Here is a 21,859-nt window from a genome sequence, read left to right as displayed (position 1 = left end):
AGATATACGGGTAAGAGTTACTTTCAATTGAACTAATTGGAGAAGTGTCAAGAGATAGAAAACTGACACTGTTATTGTTTGCAGGTCGAACCGGAAGGAGAGGTCTTGGTCGAGCCGCTGAGCATTCTCGACCGGAGAGAAGTACAGCTGCGGAAGCGGGTTATTACCCAAATTAAAGTGCAGTGGCAGCACTATGGGCCGGATGAGGCTACTTGGGAAGATGAAGAGCTTTTTCGGAAAGCTTATCCGGAGCTGTTTGAGAACATTAGACATCGGGACGATGTCCAAACTCAGGGGGAGGAGATGTGATGACCCCGTAAATGTAATTATTTAAAGTTTACTGTGGTAAAAACTGAATGACATTGAGGAACTTATTTTCTTTTAAGAGTAATCTGTTAATTTTAAATATGCATTAAAATAATGTTTAAAGAATTACTCAGAAAAGCATTGGGCTCCCAAAAGGGAACTGGAAAAAGAAAAAGAAAGTAGTTAATGAAACTGAAATAACCACCTCCTCTAACTGGAAGGATTTCCAGGAAAAGGAATGGGGGGGTGGACAGTTTTCTCTGTGCTGTAGAGACAGACAGAAGAAAAAAAGGAAAAAAAACCTTGTTTTGGACTAAGTCTGGTAGTGACCAGATAGTCAAGCACTAAGTGCTGTCTTACTGAGGATTGTGATCCGGTAAGGGTAAGCTCGGGGGGAGGCTCAGGTCCCGGAGGACAAGTCTCACGGATGGGTGGATAACGAGCTTGACACAAGAATTTACAGGAGACTTACTGAAGAGATTTTTCCACCGGCAGCAAACAGGTAAGTAGCTAAAACTCTGAAGTATCTGCAGTTATTTACACAGTACAGGTAATTTAGAATACCTATAGCTAACAGCGACAGAATCTCCAAAATACTGGTAGATAGTAAACTGTAGCTGTTTATGCAAGATTCAGAATGCATACTGTTATGTTTAAATAAGTACCATAGTTATTCGCACAACTGAAATGGGAAGATAAACTGTTATAGTAACATGAATACGTTAGCAGGAGATAGGGTTAGAGCATGATGGTCGGGTAACATGCGAACAGACCCAAGAGTCCTGTAGTAGGATCGACCCCTATCATATAAGGAACATAGAAAGCCAAAGTACCATTAACTGTGTAACTATAACCTTGAAAAGAACTCCTTTAGATAGCTCTCAGGTTGCTAGGTCTGAAGGACGGTAGAGTCGAAACAAAACCCTTAAGACTCCATTCGGGTCAAGTCCGCGACAGGGATGACTCGGTGGATACCTGCGGCTGGCCGTAGCCGGACTCTGCCAATATTCTTTTCGAAGATAAACAGTTCGAAGACAGAACCTAACCTACGCATGGATTACAAATAATAACCAGAATCTGAGCGGTAATACTGCAAGCAGACTTTCATAGCATTAAACCTGAATACGCGACAGTGTTATTCATTAACATATAAACAGTATTGGTTCATCAACATAGAGACGGTATTACTTCATCAACAGATGAACAGCATTATTTTATCAATAGGTAAACAGTATCATTCTATCAGCCAATAGATAGTAATCTTTATCCAGACGGTCCGCATCAGCTGTAACAAACAGAGAAACCATCATCCTAGTGAACGGGCAGTCATGTGCTAAATACTGTAACCATGAAGAGAACCATTATTGTTGTAATAGAAAAGCTGGCTAAGCCATGACATTCATAACTGAGAGCTATAGAGCAAATCTTATATAGCATACAGAATCTACTTCTCGATAATAAAGGAACAGCATAAAGTTTATATCCAAAGTCTGAATGTAAGACCGAAGGTCTTTCTCTTGCCAGAACTCAACATCGAGTTCGTCCTTACATCTATAGAATGAAATGCAGGGCGAACTCGTTGGAAACCCTTAAGTCCGGCTGTAAAAAGGGACAAATGCCGTCATAAATCAAAGATATGGTAATACGAGATTAGAACCCAGAACGAGAACTTAAATAAGCAAACTGTATAATGTTCAAAGCCGACCCTTACTGGGAAAACCTCATGCGGAAAATAAAAGTAAACCAGTATAGTTAACATGGCATTGCATTTAAAACAAGAACCGTCAAACCCATATGGGTCCAATCCCAAATCTATTAATTCGGAAGGAAACATGATGGGTATGTAAATTTAGCCATCAATACAAATAAAATATGACAAAACAATGTACAGTAGTTACATAGACACAGTCGAGCTGTATAGTCTCATGGACTTGAGACTCAGACTCAAACTGCCGTGGAAGAAGGGAAAGTTTAACCAGCTTCCACCAAGATCAAACCCTACACGCATGGACCCGTAAACTCATAAGTCCTTGACCGCCATCTGCGTCAATCGTAGAGGGATAAGGTGGCTGGGGTTTGCAAAATAAGCATAGAAGTATAAATCACAGAGGAAATATAACCTGAAACATGGAACCAAGAGTATTTACCCGTAAGGTAAGTTAGAAATGATTTGTGTACCTGTAAACATTCGGGAGGATAACGCCGGAGAGAAGAGCAGACCGCCGAGGGAGCCTCGATAGCGGATTATCTCCATCTGTCAATCAACAGTGTGCAGTCGTTATTCTGTGTGTTAATTAAACAACTCTAAAAATCAATGAGAACATTTACAGATGGAGCTCTTACCATGCGCATTTGGAGACTTACATCCTCGGAGCGGAGACCATCACGGTGAGGTTGCATGTGGGCAAGAAGCGGCAGCAGAGGAATGGCGCCGGAATATGAGACAGATCTCCAGTTACAATGAAGAGATGCACAGAGCGTCGGAGCGCTGAACAATAACCAGCCAAATCGCAAAGAATCCGGAATATTGAGTTTATAAACGCAAAGTCCCAACCTTGAGACGTGGAGCAACCTCCGCCTTCGATCCTTCCCGGAATCCTTACACCGTCGATCATGGCGGTAAAACCAAAGTGCAAGCGCGGGAGAGTTCCAGCTTGGAAAGCCATGCCCGAGCACGTGATCAGGCCGGCAGCCTTAAAAGCCAGTCCAGGTGTCTAGCGGAGGGAGCGCCAGCATATAATGTTGGTTGGGTTGTTCTATAATCACATAAAAGGTTAACCTTGGCATAGTACCGAGACAGCATGGTAGCGTAATGGCGTTTGACATTTAGGCCATACGTTAACTTAAACCATTGATTCGATAATAGAAATATTTAAATGCCAATTATAAATGACATAGGAATATACGACTAAGTTAATGATGGTGCAGACATCATAGTGAAATTTTTTTTTACATGCTTAAAGACAGGTTAGATATGTGACAGTTGTTGTCATTCTTTACAAGTTTGATTATGTCCACAAAATGGTAGAACATCTATCTAATAGTGAAAGTTACATCAAGCTCAAGAAAAATACCCTTAAGTCCATTTCTAAGGAGGTCACTTTTGTGATCAAAGCATATCCATCTCTTAATCCCCTCTCCTGAGAAGTCATTGTAAGCACCCCCTTACCTCTAGAATCTATCCTCTTCCGAAGATTCATAAATATGGTGCCCCCATGAGACCTATCATTAATACCATTAACGGTCCAACCTATCCTCTAGCTAAATTCCTAGCCCAAAAGCTCAAACCTCTTGTGGGTCACACTGATTCTTTTGTGAAAGACTCTGCCTCCTTTTTTCAAGAGTGGAAAGACATCAAATTAGATACCAAAGATTTACTGGTGAGTTTTGATGTCGTTTCCTTATACACCAAAATTCCCACCCAAGAAGCCATTGATATCATTAACTGCATCACTGATAAAGACACTTCCAAGTTAGTAGGTCTTTGCCTCACCTCTACTTTCTTTAGTTTCCAAGGTGAGTTCTATCAAAAAACCTGTGGTGTTGCGGTGGGATCTGCCCTCTCCCCCATTGTCGCAAACTTGTTCATGGAAGATTTTGAGACAAGAGCCCTTGCCTCACTAATCTTCGTCCTAAAAAATGGAATAGGTTTGTCGATGACACCTATGTCATCTGGCCTCATGGTAGGGAGAAGCTTGATTTGTTCCTCAACCACCTAGATTCTCAATTAGATTCCATCAGGTTCACTATGGAGGTTGAGGAGAATGGTCAACTTCCCTTTCTCGACATTATCCTTTCCAGGAGGGATGACGGTTCCATTTGTCACCAAGTTATTCGAAAGAAGACTCACACGAAACAGTACCTCCATGGTAATTATCATCGTTTCCCAGCTTAGAAATTCGGGGTTCTCAGCACTCTCACTACCCGGGCGCTAAGCATTTCTGATAGTGACCATCTTGATCAGGAGAAGTCTTATCTTCTTGATGTTTTTGAAAACAATGGGTATAGCAGACCCCTTAGCCTCAAAGCTTTTCACAGAGCTAGCAAAGAGCAGAAGGTTAAGCCCGCTCTTGCCGATCTTATTCCTAAGATTTATCTCCCATATATCCAAGGAACCACGGATAGGATCGACCATATTATTAAGAAAACTAATGTTTCTTTGTCCTTCAAGCCTCTCAATACCATTAAAAATTCTCTTAGATCGGTCAAAGACCATATTGACCCGAAGGACTTGAAAGGGGTCTACCTCGTTCCCTACAATTGTGGTATCCCCTACATTGGTGAAACGGGAAGATCTATTAAGCAGAGGATCAATGAACATGTTGTTGACATCAGAAACAATCGCTTCCACACCTCGGCCCTTACAATACATGTTGAAAAATCAAAACACCATGTCTGCATTGAAGAATCTAGAGTCCTTGCTAAATTGATCATTTCCACCACAGGAAACTTAGGGAAGCGATTGAGATTGAGAGGCATGCCAAAAACCTCAATAGGGATGATGGCTAGAAATTAAGTGAAAGTTGGATTCCAACTCTCACTTCCTAGCTCCTTCTCCCTCATCTTTGTTCATTCATCTGTTGGTTCCTATATTTCGTCTTGATCTTTTCTTTTCAATGAGGATATTCTTCCCTTTGTTGTTTCATTCCATCTATTAGACCTTATTGGTCATGGTAATTTCAATAATATTTATCTTGAATTTTTCCTAGCGATGAGGTTTTAACCTTATACCTTTAACCATGAGAATAATTATATTTTTTGGTCACATTATTATTTAATTATTACATAATGGTTAGTTTTTAAATACTATTATAAATTCTTTTAAATAATATTAACCTATTTATTAAATCAAGATAACCACTAGTTTTCTACCTAATTTCCCTGGTAAATCCTAACTAACTAAGAATATTACTCATAGATAATATTATTATTTGAATTGGTAAATAGATAATTTTTAATATATTCACTACCTAGTTAATTACATAACAACTAATCTTAAACCTAATAGTACTATCTATTCCATTCTTAATGTTAATTATTATATAAATAAATTATATTGAAATATTATTAACATTTTAATCGATAAATATATTAATTAATAATGATATATGAATTATTTTATTTTCTAAAATGATAATATTTTATTTGAATTGGTAAATAATTTATATTTTTAATATTATCACTAAACAATTCCTTACCTAACAACTTATCTTCAACCTAATATTAATATTTAATTTGTTTTTAAATAATATTAATTTTATATAAAAGAATTACTATTTGAATCGACAAATAGATTTATTAACTTTTGAATAGGTCAACCCTAATAATATTATTTTATTTACATTTTCGATATTAAATAATTAATTATTATATAATGGCTATTTTCTAAGTAAATAATTGTTTTTAATAAACTTAATAATTCTTCAAAAACAACTATTTTTGAATAGGTTACCCTTAACATTGATGCATCCCTGCTATTTAGTCTCTGAGATCGATTGGTTTCTCACCTTGTGGTGAGGATGAACCAGATTAGTTGGTTCGACCCAATCCTTACAATGTGATTATTCTGAAAGACTATTCTGTACATAATGGATCACAAAAGTCTTAGATCTAACAAAATCATAATCAATCTATATTGATTATGAGTTAAGTGTTTTGATGTCTATCAACATTTATTAGCCATTTCATTTACATATTTAAACAATATATTTGTATTATATGTATTCACAACTTTATTTTATTTTTCATTTTTTGGTATATTTATATTATTTTGATTTTATGTAATAATATAATTCAAAACTTATTAAAAATACTTATTTAAAATTTCTTAAAAATTAAAACTAATGGATGAAAAATATGTCTAAATATAATTAAAAACATACCTTAATTTAATAATATAATAATATTAAGATGATGGATTCATCCCGGGAGCTGGAGTGCGATAACTGAGAAACATGCTGGGAGAAGCTACTTACTTGAATTGTGGATGGAGTTTATGGATGGAGTCCCATAACTTAGAAACGGTGAGAGAGGAAACACAGCAAATATGTCGACCTTGTACTTTTGGTTGCTCCATCAGAAATATATGAGCCTGACATAAATCCTCAATATGAACTAACGGTAATGATCCCAGAAATGACTCACTCCATTTCAATCCTTCATGATGGCCTGTAAACCGAAATTGTCATGCTGCCCTTAGTGTTTTAAAGTTTAAACTAAAATATTTTACATATTTTTCTGCCAAACCCCCTCCTCAACTCAAATAGAAATGTCCTATCATTCGCCTTCTCCCTATTCCTGGTTTGATTGTTTCACCTTCACAAGAAGCCCCATAGCAAACACCTCAAAATTTTTAACGAACATATAATAAAATGACTACATACCTGTAATGGGGCTTAATATTTCACCACATGAATACGGAAATGTTGAGATAATGGCTGGCCCACCAACGTAACCCGGTCCAATTGTCACAACCTCCATTTGGCCACTGTTTAATCCATACTCAATGGCGGCTTTCTCCGCCAAAGTCTTGGATATGCAATAGAACTGCACGCATGATAAGCACGACATGTAAGTTGCACCATATTTGAGATGCAAATTCAACCATACTACTCACACTTTATATACGTACACTAATAGGGCCGGCTTTCCTGCGCATGAATTCCAATGGAGTCCAGTTTGACTCGTCGAGACTGGAGCCAGTAATAAGCTCCCCTTCTTCACTCAGCGGACAGGCTGCTGCCACCGAGGAAGTATAAACCACACGCCTCACCGATTTAGCGCGCGAACAGGATTTCAATATATTTAATACCCCTTTCAAAGCAGGCTGAACAAAATCATCCTGTCCCATAATTTTATACTTTTTATCAGGATTATCTCTCAAAAGTTTTTGAGAAAGATAAGTTAAATTGCATAAATCAAGATTAAAATTAATGAAGTCGCAAGAAATATAAAATTTATACGCTGTTAAATCCCTTTTAATACCTTTCGTACTTCACAAATCAAATGTTAATAGAAATTTATGCATAATAAGTACCTCAGAAGGCTTGGAGAAGTCCATAGGACTGGCCACGTCGAACACCCCATCACAGCCCTCCACCGCGGAATCGAAGGCGCCCTCTTCGCTTAAATCTGCTTGGAAGAGCTTCAGTCTCTCTGCAGCACCAGGCAGCGACAGCAGAGGCCCAGTTTTTGCCTTGTCATCTGAAGGCACAAAAATACGAGAATAGCTCAAACCTAATTTCTTATCGGAGTGCGGCGGAACAAACTGATTAATTAATAGCAGCTAATTTCTTATGAGATGGCGGCAAAACAAACTGTATTACATACATGGGTTTCTGAGGGTGGCGTTAACAGTGTAGCCTCTCTGGAGAAGATTCTTGACGAGCCATGATCGGATATACCCTCCTGCTCCTGTAACGCAAACCTTCATGCCCTCTCCACCTTCGTGACCTTGCATTTTTCTGCACGGAACATACAGCGAATATGATATTGATATGCAAGTTGCAAAATGAGAGGCTGAGTGCAATATAAATATCCAATAACCAGCCGGATTGTCAATTCCGAAATTATTCTAAAATCAAACTGAAAAGAATCAGTGAGTTCAACAAAAATCTAATCCAACAACTCATTTCTTCTCAACGCATTTGGTCATGTCAACTCCTCACCTCTTTTCAACGTAATTCGTCATCACTAAGCACGTTTCTAATTGGTGCAGTGTTTCGCTTAAAACCAACTTTACTTAAATGTTACCTCGATCCACAAGAAGTAGAATACAAATTCTATTCCTAAAAGTCTTACCCATGCTCTGTAGGTGTACCTACTTTTATTCATGCTTTGCATGTGTACCTATTCTTCAGGAAGTAAAATACAACTTGTATTTTTAAACCTGACATTCAAAGTTTGTCTATTCAAGTCTCTGGCATTTTCCATGATTTGTCAAATCTGCAATTTTTTCTTCAAAAGCATCCTTAGTACTTCATATTTATAAAATTCAAATTGAAATGATGCATAATAAGTCCAAATGAAAGGCTACGGTATGGAGATTGACCTAGCAGATAATACTCGGTGCTCTTTTGAAGCAAAAACTTCAAAAATCATTTCGAGACACTTCATATATTCCAAAATTATTGGTGGGTTTTTATTGGACAAAGGGGTTCATAAGTACTTAGTTTCAAGATTTTCGTTGAAGTGATTTGATATAAAGATTTTATATGATTTTAACAGTATCTTGTACTCGCTAGTTTGAAACGTTTCTATAAAAATTTCTCTTATGTAATTTTTACCTAAAAACACTATTAAAATTATTATGGAAACTATATGATGTTAAAACTGACTTAAAAGAAACATAAAAATTTCCAATATTTACCAATCAAAATTCTTGAAAAAAATAATAATTTGTTTTTAAAAAATACTTGATAAGCCATAAATTAAAAATAAATATGCTTGATAATTACCTAAAAGAGGTCAGGTTGGGCAAGTCTATAGGACTAGCAACGTGGAACAATCCTCTACCACATAATCAAAAGTGACCTCTTCATATTAATATGCTTATGGAGTACGCACGACACCCTATATATTCTATTACGTAAAAAAAAAAATATATTCCGATAGAAATTTTTTTCGATCTTAATGTTTTGATGGTGTTTTTTTCCTAATTGAGTTATTTAAAAAATTTCAGCTTTTACAACAATATTTTGAAATTAACATAATTTTCTTTATATTTTATTTTTAATGATATTTTAAAAGTTTTTTTAAAATTTTATTTTGATATAAAAAATTTACAAAATTTTCTTAAAAATATAAAAGAATTTAGGTTTTAGAGGGAAATTTACAATTAATTTTCTTTTTTCTACTCACGTAAAAGAAACATATTAATGGATTAAAATATCAAAACATTTACTAATAGCAAAAATATATTTCCTTATAAATCACAATGAGTCATTTGAAGTGATATTGTTTTCATTAAAAAACAATAATGAAATAGCTTACATTCATTTATAATAGTAAATTATGTATATTCAAAATTTATCACCTTTAAAATTAAAATAAAAACTCCTTATATTTAACACTATATATTTTCCTAATAGTTTGTTTGTTTTAAATTTTTAAATTTTGATGTAATTATGACTTTCACCATAGTAAATGATGTATATTTAAAATTTGTCACCTTTAAAATAAAAATAAAAACTCTTTATAGTTAACACTATGTCTATTTCCAATAGTTTATTTTCAATTTTTATCTTTTGATGTAATTAGGTCATAATGTTATGTTTTGTCCATTTGGTACATGTTTATGTCAAAGTTATGTGCATAGTTAGTCCCTTTGATTTCATTAAATAGTGTGTTTCTCCTCTAGTAACATTAGTTAAAAATGGAAGCCCTAGATAAAAATGATAATGTTGCTTTTAAGGAGGATAAACAAGTTTATATCCTTGGGAACAAATATATCTCTCTCAAAAATAGAGACAACTATGTTTGGTAGGTTGCAAATAAGGTTTGTGATAAATATATCTCTCTCAAAAATAGAGAACCATGCTTGGTAGGTTGCAAAGGAGGTTTGTGATAAATACACGATGGCCATTTGTCATTTTTTAAAGAATGACAATTACCTCTAACTTTATTTAATGATTCTACTCCACTATATCAACTAAACATTATTAAGGGAAGTCTAGCGTACATTATGACTACTAGTTTTTTAATCTATGTAATGTAATCTATAATGACGTTTATCTATGTAATCTATAATGATAATTTTCAATTAATTTTCACTTTTTATTTATGTACAAATGATTTTGGATATAAGGAATAAACATGAAATCTAAGATTATGAAAGAGATTTTCAATTTAAAAAATTAAAATTTATAATATGAAATTTTAGAATTTTAAAATATTAATCACTTAATCTTATTTTCACTTATAACTATTGTTTCTTATTTAATAATAAATCAAAATCATATTATTAAAAATTTATTTTTCCCATATAAACCTTACCATATTTTGATAAATTGATTGATTTCTATGATTAAAATAGTTTTTATTATCTATATAGTAATTTTTTTGCAAAATTTATTATTAAATTTATATATTATATATTTAGTGTAATTTTGTTTATTACTCTTAAATAAAAGAATATATCTTTCTTTAGTTTTGGAACCGTTTCATTAGTCATAATTGTGAAAATGAAATTTATGTAAAAAAAATTCGAGGTTCAAATCCTTAATTCACTTATAATTGTAAACAACATATATGTAAGTTCCTAAGAGTTATAGTGGAGTGGTTAAAATCCACATGTTTTCAGTGTCAACATGTAGTCACATGAACCAATATTGCTTGTGTACGAAGGATCCGTGCTTCTCCAATGTCGACATGCATGACGATTTATACTTTTCGGTGTGTAGCTTACCAGAGTGGGTTTTATATTTATGGGTGCGTTGATTGGTAAATGAAATTCTCATTATATCTTTCGTTTATGGTGAACATGTTAGTGGGCGGGTTAGTATCATTGTCTTAAATATCTGTGGATCAAATATTATATTTCTTAACTTCAATAACCTGTGTTTAAGGCATGTTCTAGTTGTGAAGTTGCTATACAGAATGGATTCTTTGTTAAATGACATTTATTTATATTTTTGATGTGCGTGTAATTAATTTTTAATTTTTTTATTTGTTAAGTTTTGATAATTATTATTATTATTTTTGTATTTTAATTTATTGCGAGTATAAATTTATTAATGATGGTTTTATATTAGAAGTAGTATTAATATAAATTTAGAAAAAATTCAATCTATTAATCTCGAGAAATTATTAGAATTACTTATATGTTGAGTTTGGAAATATTGTAAAAATATAAAAATAGACGAATGAATTATCTCTTTTAATGTATAACCTAAATATGTTAATTTTGAGTTTCTTGTTATTAATATATTATTTTTCATGCAAAATATAATGCATACATGTTACTATAATGTTTAAATAACTAAATAATGGAATCTTGCCACAAAAATATGTAAAGCTATAGAGGATATAATTTTCTTATGCATTTTGATTTTTAAATTTAAGATCTCTCACACACACACACACACACACACACACACATATATATATATAATGAAAGTCTTTATATCCTTGAAATTACAAGGCCTTCTATTAGTGCAAATTAAAAGGTCTTAACATTATTAAAAAAATCTAGTTTTTTAGTAAATTGTAGGTGTTAGACAACTAATCTTTACTATTCCGGTGAGAAATTTCTAATTATGTAAATAAGAGAAAAATTGAAGAGTTAGAATAATAAAAAACCTTGGAATATGAATCCCAAAAATCACACCTCTTCATGTTACATAATCATGTTTATATTAATGGAAATGAACATTGGAGAGTCATTCCTTAGCTTGACTGACATTGTAAGAGAGCCCAAGGCCCAAATTTAGATGCCTCTGCCCTTCTGAGTGCCTAACTAATGCCCATAGGTTTGTCATCAATTTGTTGTTGTCACAGTCCCTATAAATGTTCTCTCAACCACCACTACTAGTTTAGAGACTTGCTTGTGCCCTTTTAGGGTTACGCCCAGGTTTGAGTCAATTGATCCTCCATTGATAAGTTGTAATGCCTAACCTCATCTCATCATGAGAGAGTTGGTGATGCATTCCTGATTCGAAGCCTGTGAATCCATGACCTAGGTTGTTGGTGTATCCTCGTAGCCCTACATAGGATTTCCCTGGGTATAGTACATTGCACACATATATCTTGTATGTCTCACTTCTCCACATTTCCCATGGAGCAATGAATACTTCTCCTGAACCAGTATTGGCGATCCATGGTGTGACCAACATATGGTGCTTGACAATGATTTCAAAGTCAACCAGATCTAGCACAATCCAAGTTCTAATCATATCAACAATCTGACCTTGCCTATGACCCGACACTTTCTTTGACCTTCAAGCTAGTTGGCTTCTCACTACAAGAAAAAAAGATATTGGTGAGTGGCGAAAAATTTCACCATAAGCCCATTGTGATGGTCAAAAGAGTCTTCGTCACCAAACACTGAACGTCACTAAAGGTGGCGTCATCAAAAGTATAGGTGTTGTGGTGATGTTCAAGGTCCACCACCAATAATGATTTATAATGATGGATAGTGACCGTCACCATTTCATATGAGCAATGGTGACAGACTTTAGCCTTGGTCACAAAAAAATTGAACATCACCAAAGATGGTGTCGCCAAAAGTATTGGTGTTTTTGTGACATTCAAGGTTTGTCACGAATAATCATTATAATGATGGATAGTTACCATCACCATTTCATATGTACAACAACGATTTATTGTGATGGACCTTTAATGGTCATCACTATTTGTTCATATATTTGGCGATGTTCGTTGATCATCACCATTTAATATTTTGGTTAGGGTTAAAAAATGTCATGATAAGCTCATTGGTGACATTCAAGGTTCATCACAAATAATGATTATAATGACAGATAGTGGTCGTCACCATTTCATATCAACAACAATAATTTATGGTGATGAACCTTTCATCACCATCACTATTGATGTGTATATGGTGGCATTCGTTGACCTTCACCATTTCATATTATGGCGAGGTTCGAAAAATGTTACCATAAGCTCATTGGTGATGGAAAAAAGAGCCTCTATCACCAAAAAATAATCGTCAACATTCCATATCAATATCATGGTGTGATGGAATCGAACCACCAACCTCCTCCTTGTAAAGCAGGCACACTTCCATTGAGCTAACACCTTTTAAAGAATTAGAATTTAAAAAATTAGACCTTGAAACTTTATAAATTGTAAATTCTACAACTTTTAATAAATTAGAAAATTTAGAAAAGTCTTGGCATATCTTTAACTAAACAAAGAAAATAGCATTATCATTGCACGTTCCTACCTAATGGTTATGGAAGTTATGAAAAGTGGGTTAGAGGGAAAAATAGTTACGTATAAAAACTCAATATGTTTAGTTGAATATTCAATTAGAAGTGAAACTTTGAAGACATTTATAGCCTATAAATGACCTATAACTATCAATTGCACCAGATGTTACAAAAGAAACATTGTAAATGAAATAGCATATGGAGGAAGAGAATTGATGAAGACAGATCTATGCAATATGTTATAGTTTGAGTGAAAAAAAATCTAAATGTTGTTGTTGATGGGTGACTTTTTATAATTGGGACCTCTATCTTTCCTTTATCACATAAAAATTCAAATAAAAAAGTAAAAATTTTAGATATCTGAATGATATCTAAATTTCTATGTAAATGTAACACAGATCTTGAGGGACCATGAACCACTAAAAAAATAAAAAAGAAAAGTCAGGTAGAGACAATGACTAGGGAAACATGTAACTTATAATGGAGTGGGGTATTATAGGGAAGGAGCAAAGCTGAGGTGATAGCTCCCCCGGCATCAGTGACTCGATTCGGGTGACCCCTCCTCCTCCCATCACTTGATGGGCTCCACTGAACGTCACCTCATCCTCCTTCGCCACCCTCATCTCCTACCCACACCCTCCACCACCCTCCCCTACCCTATTCTGCATTAATTGTTTGAAACCGAATATTTTGAACATTGCAAATTTGTTGTTTTCATGCACAGTTGACCAGTACATGTTCCCTAATCTACTAGCTCAAAATGGTATTCCATCATGGTTTCACAGAGAATTAATCTCTCTAGAAATTATAGATACACACAATCTTACAACAAAGCTTATTTTGATATGAACATTTAGCCATTAAGTTTAGGGATCGACATAAAATTACAAACCAAGATTTATGCTTACAAGCATCTTCAAGGACAATATTTGAACCATTTAAACCTGGAAACTGTGAAAAGTAATTATTTTACATTTTTAATTCCAGGTTTTCTCTTACATGCAGATATACATTGGTTCCTAGAACAACCTCAACAACCAATTCTAAATATTTCCAAACAAATGACAACGTGCATGTAACAATTTCTTACATTAAAATTGCAACAAAAAAGTTCATAAAGCAATTTCACCTTCCACTACAGATTTAATGAGAAGGGCGCAAGAGATGCTTTACCTTGCTGAAATAGACATCAAAAGGCACTCCATGAACATAGTTGTGGTGCATTTTCCATTTTTTATTTTTGCTAAAGAACTATTCACTTACAGGCAAAACTTTGGTACTTTTGTGACCTATAACCCTTTTTTTGGCAAGGGAGATACCAGCTTTTCGAATTACATCAACTCTTAAGAACTTGTAATTTTTTTCAAGAAATTCACCAACTCTTGCTGCAGAACAAAACCAAATTAGTATAGTTTAGAGAAACATTTCAAATTAAAATATTTAAGATCTCTTAACTAGAATATTCTAAAGCTCAAGATGTTATTCAAGTAGTGACTTTGGAGTCCTTAATACAGTTCAGGGTAGATAAATCTAATGATGTGCATGTAGTTTGGTAGTGAAACATCCTGTTGTAGATGGAAATGATTCATACAATGCAGTAAGTTCTACTTCCATACATTTTAGAAGCCCACAACACTTACCGAAAAAGGTCTACAACTTGCAGCTAATCAAAAAGACAATGGGTCCATGCTTTTGTTTTGAACATTAATTTATAGAAATAAATAATATGTGAGTTTGAAAATAATAAATTATTTTGAAACATTAGAAATCTATTTGTGTACATCATTTTTGTGAAAACAACTTTCAAACAAAGTAGGGATTATTTGGAGACTCCAAGTTATGGTCTTATAGATTTTTATAAGTACATCTTAACAACTATGTTTATTTAAGCATGGAGAAATTTACACCTTGGTTTCTTTTTTAGTTCTCTTAATGCTTAATATATATTTAGTTAAGATAAATCTACACTAGTGTGGAAACAACACGAGAATCACTATTGATAGAGTTAATGAAATCATTCAAGATAGGGCAAGACTTACCATCAAATATAATAGAATGTAGTCTGCTACTGCAAGAAATACGAAGTACCTCCATTGTAGGTGTTGAAACTTTTGTCCATCAATGAAAAGTATAGTTAGTCTAGCAACTACAAACAATTCTCCAAACTTTAGATATTTATAAAGATATCAAATCAACTTTGTTTCACAGGCCCAACATCAAATTGAAATTACAACAAATTGACTCAAATTTGTTTGAAAATGCAACAACAGGTTTGAGGCTTAAGTGAAATTGATTCCAAGTAATGTGATATTATATACATACAATTTTCAAGAATGGGATAAATGAATGGAAACACACCAGGAGGATGGAAAGAACCAAAATATATCATCAATGCCACATATCTAGCTAAGGAAACACTCCGAGCAACCCAACCTGGGCCCAAAAAGGCTAACGAAATCACTTCAAGTGCTGCACAACCAATATGAGAAACACACATATTGTATTTCTGCATATGAAGTTCAAAATCAATGTTCTCAAATTTACAAAATGCTAAAAAAGAGGTCTCATTGTCTATTTCCCATATCAGATAGTTTAATATAGTACTGATTTTAAATGACCAATTTAGTATGTTTATAGCAATTTTAGAGATGGTGTTTAAGTCTGAGTTGAACCATATCACTCCTGGAAATGTGATTTCTACTTTTTTTGAGATATTGCTCAAAATAGAAAAATGGATCATAAATGTTTAAAGCCTACTTGTGTTGTCGGTGAGGTTGGAGCAGTAAACAACACAACACAAATAGCACCAAAGGGAGCAATTATCAATTTCATCCCTTTGGGTGCAATTATAATATCTTTGAGTTCCATGATTTCCATTGCAATAAATTCCCCTGCACATATCAATGAAATAAGTTGAGCCAATCTACTAGATTTTAGGCCCCAAGAGAAAAACACAACTTTGACAATACTGATTGACCTAGAAAATGAGCCTTCTTTGAGTCACAAAAGACAAGATATCATCTCTTTGAATTTCAAGATGACCCCCTATTCAGCAAAAATTTAAGGAAATTTACCAATGCAAGACATCAACTTAAATCACCTTATGAACTAATTCCTGCTTTTTCCTAGAGTGAGTAGAGATGTCTATGCTTCGTACTGAATCTGTAAAACATTCCTTAAGTAACAATGAATACAGGGAGTGGCTAGTCCTTTTTATCATATTTTCCCTCTATTTTGTAAAGTGAAAAGCAAACATCTTAATTTGAATTATTGTATGTAAATAAGCTTTAATCTTCTTTAATCCAATTTTCCTCATCCATGAGTCGATACATGGTTCTAAAATTGAATGTGAGCTTTGTCCAGTTTGTGGTGATCCTAACCTAATATAATGATTAATGTTATTAAGCGCATCATCCCAAATTAGAGGGCTACATGATCACGAGTAAACTAGTAGAGATATAAAACATGAAAACTCATTTAACATAGTGTCACACTTCTTAGTCTTAGTATTTGGAAATTTTCTCTATAATCTCTTGAAGTGTAACCCCCTTGTAATTTGGGAGCAATGCTCCTCCTAAATAATATTTTATTTATACTTTCCATACAGGATATTTTTTTGGCTATACTTGATATTATGGGCATATATTATCAGCCATATATTTGATACTTTGAGAATCAGATAGAAGATCACTACATAGTGAGTATAACATGGAATTTTTCACCTAGCTAACATGATTCTAGAATCTAAAATAACAGATTATTCAACTAGCCAGAAAAAAAGTATCGCCAATTATGAATTGCCCTTATCTTTATCATGTTCATTAAGATCAACCCTTTTGTAATTTCCTCCAACAACATGGTTACATCACCATTTCCTTTCACATAAGGTTTGACACACATTTTTTACTTTCATCACTGAAAATGGGTTTCTTGATTAGGCTATCTACCTCTTGCTTAATTGTCGGTCCTATATGAACAAGGAGGTACCTTCTGAACATATCATATTTTAATTTAGTAGATTGAGATAATCACTTTTTCTTAGCTTTCTTTTATCCCTCTTTGTTTCAATTCTCTTTGAAGACTTTGGCATGTCCTAATTTCCCTCACTCATCCATTTCTCTGAGTGTGTTGGTGTTTTATCATATGCCTATGTTTTTCAAATATCTAAATCTGATTCTGCTGAGGCCCTTTTCTCACTCGCGGAAGAATTTTCTATAGTAATTTTTCCAACTCCTGCTGAACTTGAATACAAACAACAAACCATAACACCATTCACTACAACAACAACTACAATGATGAATACCTCCATGATTACAAGGATGCCTTCTTCTCATATAAAGGCGGACTTTCAGGGTGTCAATGAAACATACACCATTGACTTAAATGGTTGTTACTTCTTTTTGTAGGAATGTATCAACATGAAAACCCCATCAGAAGGCCATAAATTCCATGCCTAGATGCTCGTCATAGGAGTATTAACCCAGAGTGTTTTGTTGGTAGCTAATCTTGTCTGCATGTATTCTTATTATGGAAGTATGAATGGCACACGCCAAGTGTTTGGCAAAATTCCCAATCAAAATGTGTTCACATGGAATTTTATTTTCAGAGGTTGTGTCAAGGATGGACACTGCTAGGAAACCCTTAGGCTGTATTACCAAATGCGATGGGGAGGAATAAGTGGAGACACACATTTCCAATTGTCCTTAAGTTTTTCTCTGAGATTGCAGCCCTGTAGTAGGGTAGGAAAATCCATAGTTACATGGAACACCACGACTACAGGATATTTTGAAATTAGAAATTGTGAAGAGGTGGGAAAGCTACTTGATGAAATGGAGTTGGAATGTTGAAACTTGATGTGATAATTTTGAGCGCGATGATATCGAAGTATGAGTAGAATAGTTGAGAAAATAGTGTAGTGAGATATTTTCTAAAATGCAGTTGATTGGAGTGAAATCCAATTCAGTCAATATTTCTAGTTCTCTCACTTCCTATGTAGAATTGGCAGCGCTGCAACAATAAAAAGAAAGGATGATGCATATGAAGTGTTTTTCAAAATACCAAAGAGGGATCTAATATCATGGAATGCAATAATTTCTTGTTACCTGCATTGAATGGATATTGTAATGAGGTGTTGGGACTCTTTTATCAACTTCAAAATGACAGGAATCAATAGATGTAATTAATGTGGTCATTAAGTTATATACCCAATTTGGTCATTCTGTTGAATCCTTGAAACTCTCTAGTTGAATGCAAGTTGTAGGGGTGAATACTAACTTTATTACCATAGAAATTATTTTTCCTTCATGTACTGACTTAGTGGCTTTGCAGTGTGGGTATTGAAAGGATGGGCATGAGGAAGATACCCTAAAATTTTTATGAAATAAAAGAAGTAGGTATTAAGGTAGGCCATATCAGCTTCATTGTTATTTTATATGCCTGCATCCATATAGGACTAGTAGATGAAGGCTAGCATCATTTCGATTAAAATAGTAGAAAGTTTGAGGTGAAGCCTAGAGTCGAGCATCATGCATGCATAGTTTACCTCCTCAGCCACTTGAGACATTTGAATGGAGCATATGTGATATTGTCAAACATCTATGCTACTTCTATGGGATGATGTAGTCAATGTGAGAAAGCTAATGTTAGATAAGAGAGTTAGAAAAAAGGAACCAACATCTCATTTTCACAGATAGTTCTAGCTACTACTAACTTAGGATGTTTTGAAATATATCATGGAAACTATTCGACATTGTTCTTGTGTTTCAATTATAATACATCCTCTTCATTTGAATGGTGCCTCTCTGCAAGGATGGACAGGAGAGATATGGAGGAGTTACAACTTTTCATACTTACTCAACAACCATCAAGGTGGCTAGAAATAGATAATCATGACAAGCTCCAAGTGTTGGACAAGTCTTGGTTGAAGCCTTATGTTGTAAAATATGAATTCATCAGGCAAGTACTGGGCCAAGGTTGTGACTTTGTTGAGGAATTTTGGTGAATTTTGAAATTTTCTCAAGTTTTTCTTGTTGGCTACATGGGGCCTGACCCAGGTTCAGCAGTGAGTTTAGCCAAGAAAATCCTAGTACTATTGGCCCTTTCGGCAACAGTCCGCAAAGCACGGACTGAGGTCTCACCCGAAGTAGTATGGAAGGGTGCTAGAACCAGGTTTCTGCACCCTAGGGATGTCTTGATGAGGGTTCTGGAGGTTCGCGATCCTAATCTGCATACTGCACTGCTCCTCGTAGCTTCCTATTCTTTTCAACCCATGCGCACCTTCTTATTATTCCGATCCAATCCGATCCTTACTATTATATTAGTGCTTAAATTAGTTTTTGTGGACCCAATATTCTTATTACTTTTTCAGCTTTCAGATTAGCACGCGTACTTGAAAATAATATAAATTCATTAAGAATAACCAGAACATAGAAATACAGGTCTACAACCAGATGCACAATATTTTGAACTAATATTATCTTTATTAACACTCAAATTTAGTTACAGACCCGACTCTGCCCTGCACACTAAGCTACAGGGGTCTGCACACTCAGGTGTGGACTCTACTAGCCCTCTGTGCACTTAGCTATAGAGCCTCTACCTACTACTACGACACTTAAACTAACCATGCCTTCACATCTATCTGTTCCTTGTCAAACTAAGACTGACTTTACACTTAGAGCCTCACTGTATTTATACAATCCTATGGTCCATGGACCATGGGTAGGTTGGCACACTCTACATTAAATTACATTATCTGGGGGCGGACAACCCTAGACTCTCACACTCCGCGCCCACATTTCTTGGGGTCTTTAAATTACACTTGACCAAAATTCGGGCTTCAAGCCCCAAAAACATGCTATGGGGGGATCCGCTACCCAACAGGCCCCCAACATAATCATTGTGACCCGTCTCGAGTCACTCTTCTGGTGCAGTGATCTTTGCGTGAAGTCCACACAGTAGGTCATGCGCAGCTTGGGTGTCCGCAACACACTATTCTACCACCTGTTGTACTTGTTTCACGTGTATCTCTGAACTTTCGTGAGTAGGGTCACATTCCTGTCCAACCGTATATAGTTCCTACATCTGTGTCAACTTCACTTCCCTTTAATGGTAGTTGTGACTATGAATGCTTCATCGATCCATGGCTGGATGTGTGCATTAAGCAGGGCTTCCTTTTGGTGTGCAGCATCTAGTCGGTCCTTCAGTGCCCTTACCTATTGTAGTCTAGTGAGTCTTTGAGTAAGGGAAGCCGTCTGCATGGTGCCCCAGACACTGTCATACTCCTGCTACAACTCACGCACCTCTGTCTCTAGGCACTGTAGATTTGGGTCTTCCTGCAGGTGCATAAGTATGGTTAGTGCTTGTTCCAACATTTCGGTGCACCCCTGTGTCGCCTGACCAATTTGTTCCAACCCCATTTGGATAGCATGGGCACATTGCTCTTTGACTTCTGGGGGTGTGGAGGGCTGTGCCTTTAATTGCAGCTCGACAATTTGCAGGTTTAGCTCCAACTAAACCTTTGAGGTTTCCCCCCAAGCCTCATGGACCACGCCATCAATCTATGGACCCATTTTGTTGCTGGTAGCTCTGCCAGCACGACCAACTCTAAAACGCTCATGCATGCATCCTCTACGGCTTGCTCCAAACCGCTAGCCTACCACCAACTCATCCCTTTGGATGCTAAGCTGGTCCATGTTGATTTTCTACTCATGTAGGACCTAGACCGCTTGGCCTTCCCAGGCGCAGAGTTTGGCGATGACCCCATCCTAAAGCTGGTACAATATTTCATGCATCAGGGCAACCAAGTTCAACCTAACGCATATCATGTTGCTCATCGCAGCTCGGTCATCCTTGTTTGTTGTTGCTAATGCACCTTTGGGAAAGATGAAGGTGTTACCCATATGGGTGCGCAATGATTGTTTGGCCTCATCTGTTCCTACTGCGACATGCTGGGCTAGTGTGCCTGTTTTGGGGCACTATACCTGTAAACCTTGTAGCTGCACACTAAGTGCCCCCAACATAGTGCTCTGCTCCATCCACAATCAATGGAGCGCGTCATCCGTGACTTACCGAATCGTTTTTCTAATATCTAATAGATTACCTCATGTGAGCATGATTAGGTCGACAAATGTCTTCGTGGCTTTCCCTTTCTCCCTGGGGACTATTTTCTCTGGGTCATGTAGCCGTTTGAGATGTGTTGATGTTGTACTTGGATCTGTGTGGTCCTCCTCCTTGTCCACTGCCCTGGTCTGCTGCCTCAAGGACATCTCCTGGCCTTCCTCAGCCTCTCTAGTTGGTGCAATTGTAGTCTCTGTCATCTGTTCTACTGCTGCTGCATCGGTTGCCTTTTGCCATGTGGCTACTACTTGTTCCAGGTGCTTCCTCTCAGCTAGTTGCACGAGGCGCAACTTGGTGTCCTTCTTTCATTACTGTGTTGCGATCTTCTCCATTTCCGCCAAGTCCGAGGTGCGCCACTCCAAAGGCCATGACTCCATCACTACGAAGGTTGCATAATCTGTTGCAATGAACAGAAGCTTCACCCATGTTCAGGCTAGATCCTTGCGCAACCGGATATACAGGTTATGCATATCCGCTTTGCAAGCTATTATGAACTGTAGGGGACAAGTGCAACCTGTGGTTGATCCATGTTCAGATGCTCGCCT

At 35.7% G+C, this 21,859-nt stretch overlaps 1 protein-coding gene and 1 long non-coding RNA gene across 2 annotated transcripts; both read right to left on the bottom strand.

Moving 5' to 3' along the window:
* Nucleotides 1–2,131: 2,131 nt before the first annotated feature.
* On the bottom strand, nucleotides 2,132–5,234 carry LOC149166035 (uncharacterized). The gene is made up of 3 exons (XR_016260394.1): nucleotides 2,650–5,234; nucleotides 2,485–2,560; nucleotides 2,132–2,347 (listed from the first exon to the last, which is right to left on the bottom strand). It is a non-coding gene; the product is annotated as an uncharacterized LOC149166035 (long non-coding RNA).
* Nucleotides 5,235–6,247: 1,013 nt separating this feature from the next.
* LOC149166034 (putative anthocyanidin reductase) lies at nucleotides 6,248–7,799 on the bottom strand. Its single transcript, XM_089431264.1, has 5 exons — nucleotides 7,636–7,799; nucleotides 7,343–7,509; nucleotides 6,938–7,147; nucleotides 6,690–6,852; nucleotides 6,248–6,474 (listed from the first exon to the last, which is right to left on the bottom strand). The coding sequence occupies exons 1-5, from the start codon at nucleotides 7,763–7,765 to the stop codon at nucleotides 6,278–6,280; spliced, it is 867 nt and encodes a 288-aa protein (XP_089287390.1). The 5' UTR covers nucleotides 7,766–7,799; the 3' UTR covers nucleotides 6,248–6,277.
* Between the last annotated feature and the right edge of the window lie 14,060 nt (nucleotides 7,800–21,859).

Source organism: Pinus tabuliformis, chromosome 5_1 (genome assembly GCF_031772625.1).
Source record: "Pinus tabuliformis cultivar Carrire ecotype Pingquan chromosome 5_1, CPIR1, whole genome shotgun sequence".
Taxonomy (NCBI): Eukaryota; Viridiplantae; Streptophyta; class Pinopsida; order Pinales; family Pinaceae; genus Pinus; species Pinus tabuliformis.
This window is presented reverse-complemented; position numbering and strand designations above follow the sequence as displayed.

Coding starts and splice junctions, on each gene's coding strand:
- LOC149166034 (XM_089431264.1), bottom strand. CDS start 7,765: ATGCAAGGTCACGAAGGTGGAGAGGGCATGAAGGTTTGCGTTACAGGA. Junction 7,148..7,342: donor ACTTCTCCAAGCCTTCTGAG/GTACTTATTATG, acceptor ATTATGGGACAG/GATGATTTTGTTCAGCCTGC. Junction 6,853..6,937: donor GGAAAGCCGGCCCTATTAGT/GTACGTATATAA, acceptor TCATGCGTGCAG/TTCTATTGCATATCCAAGAC.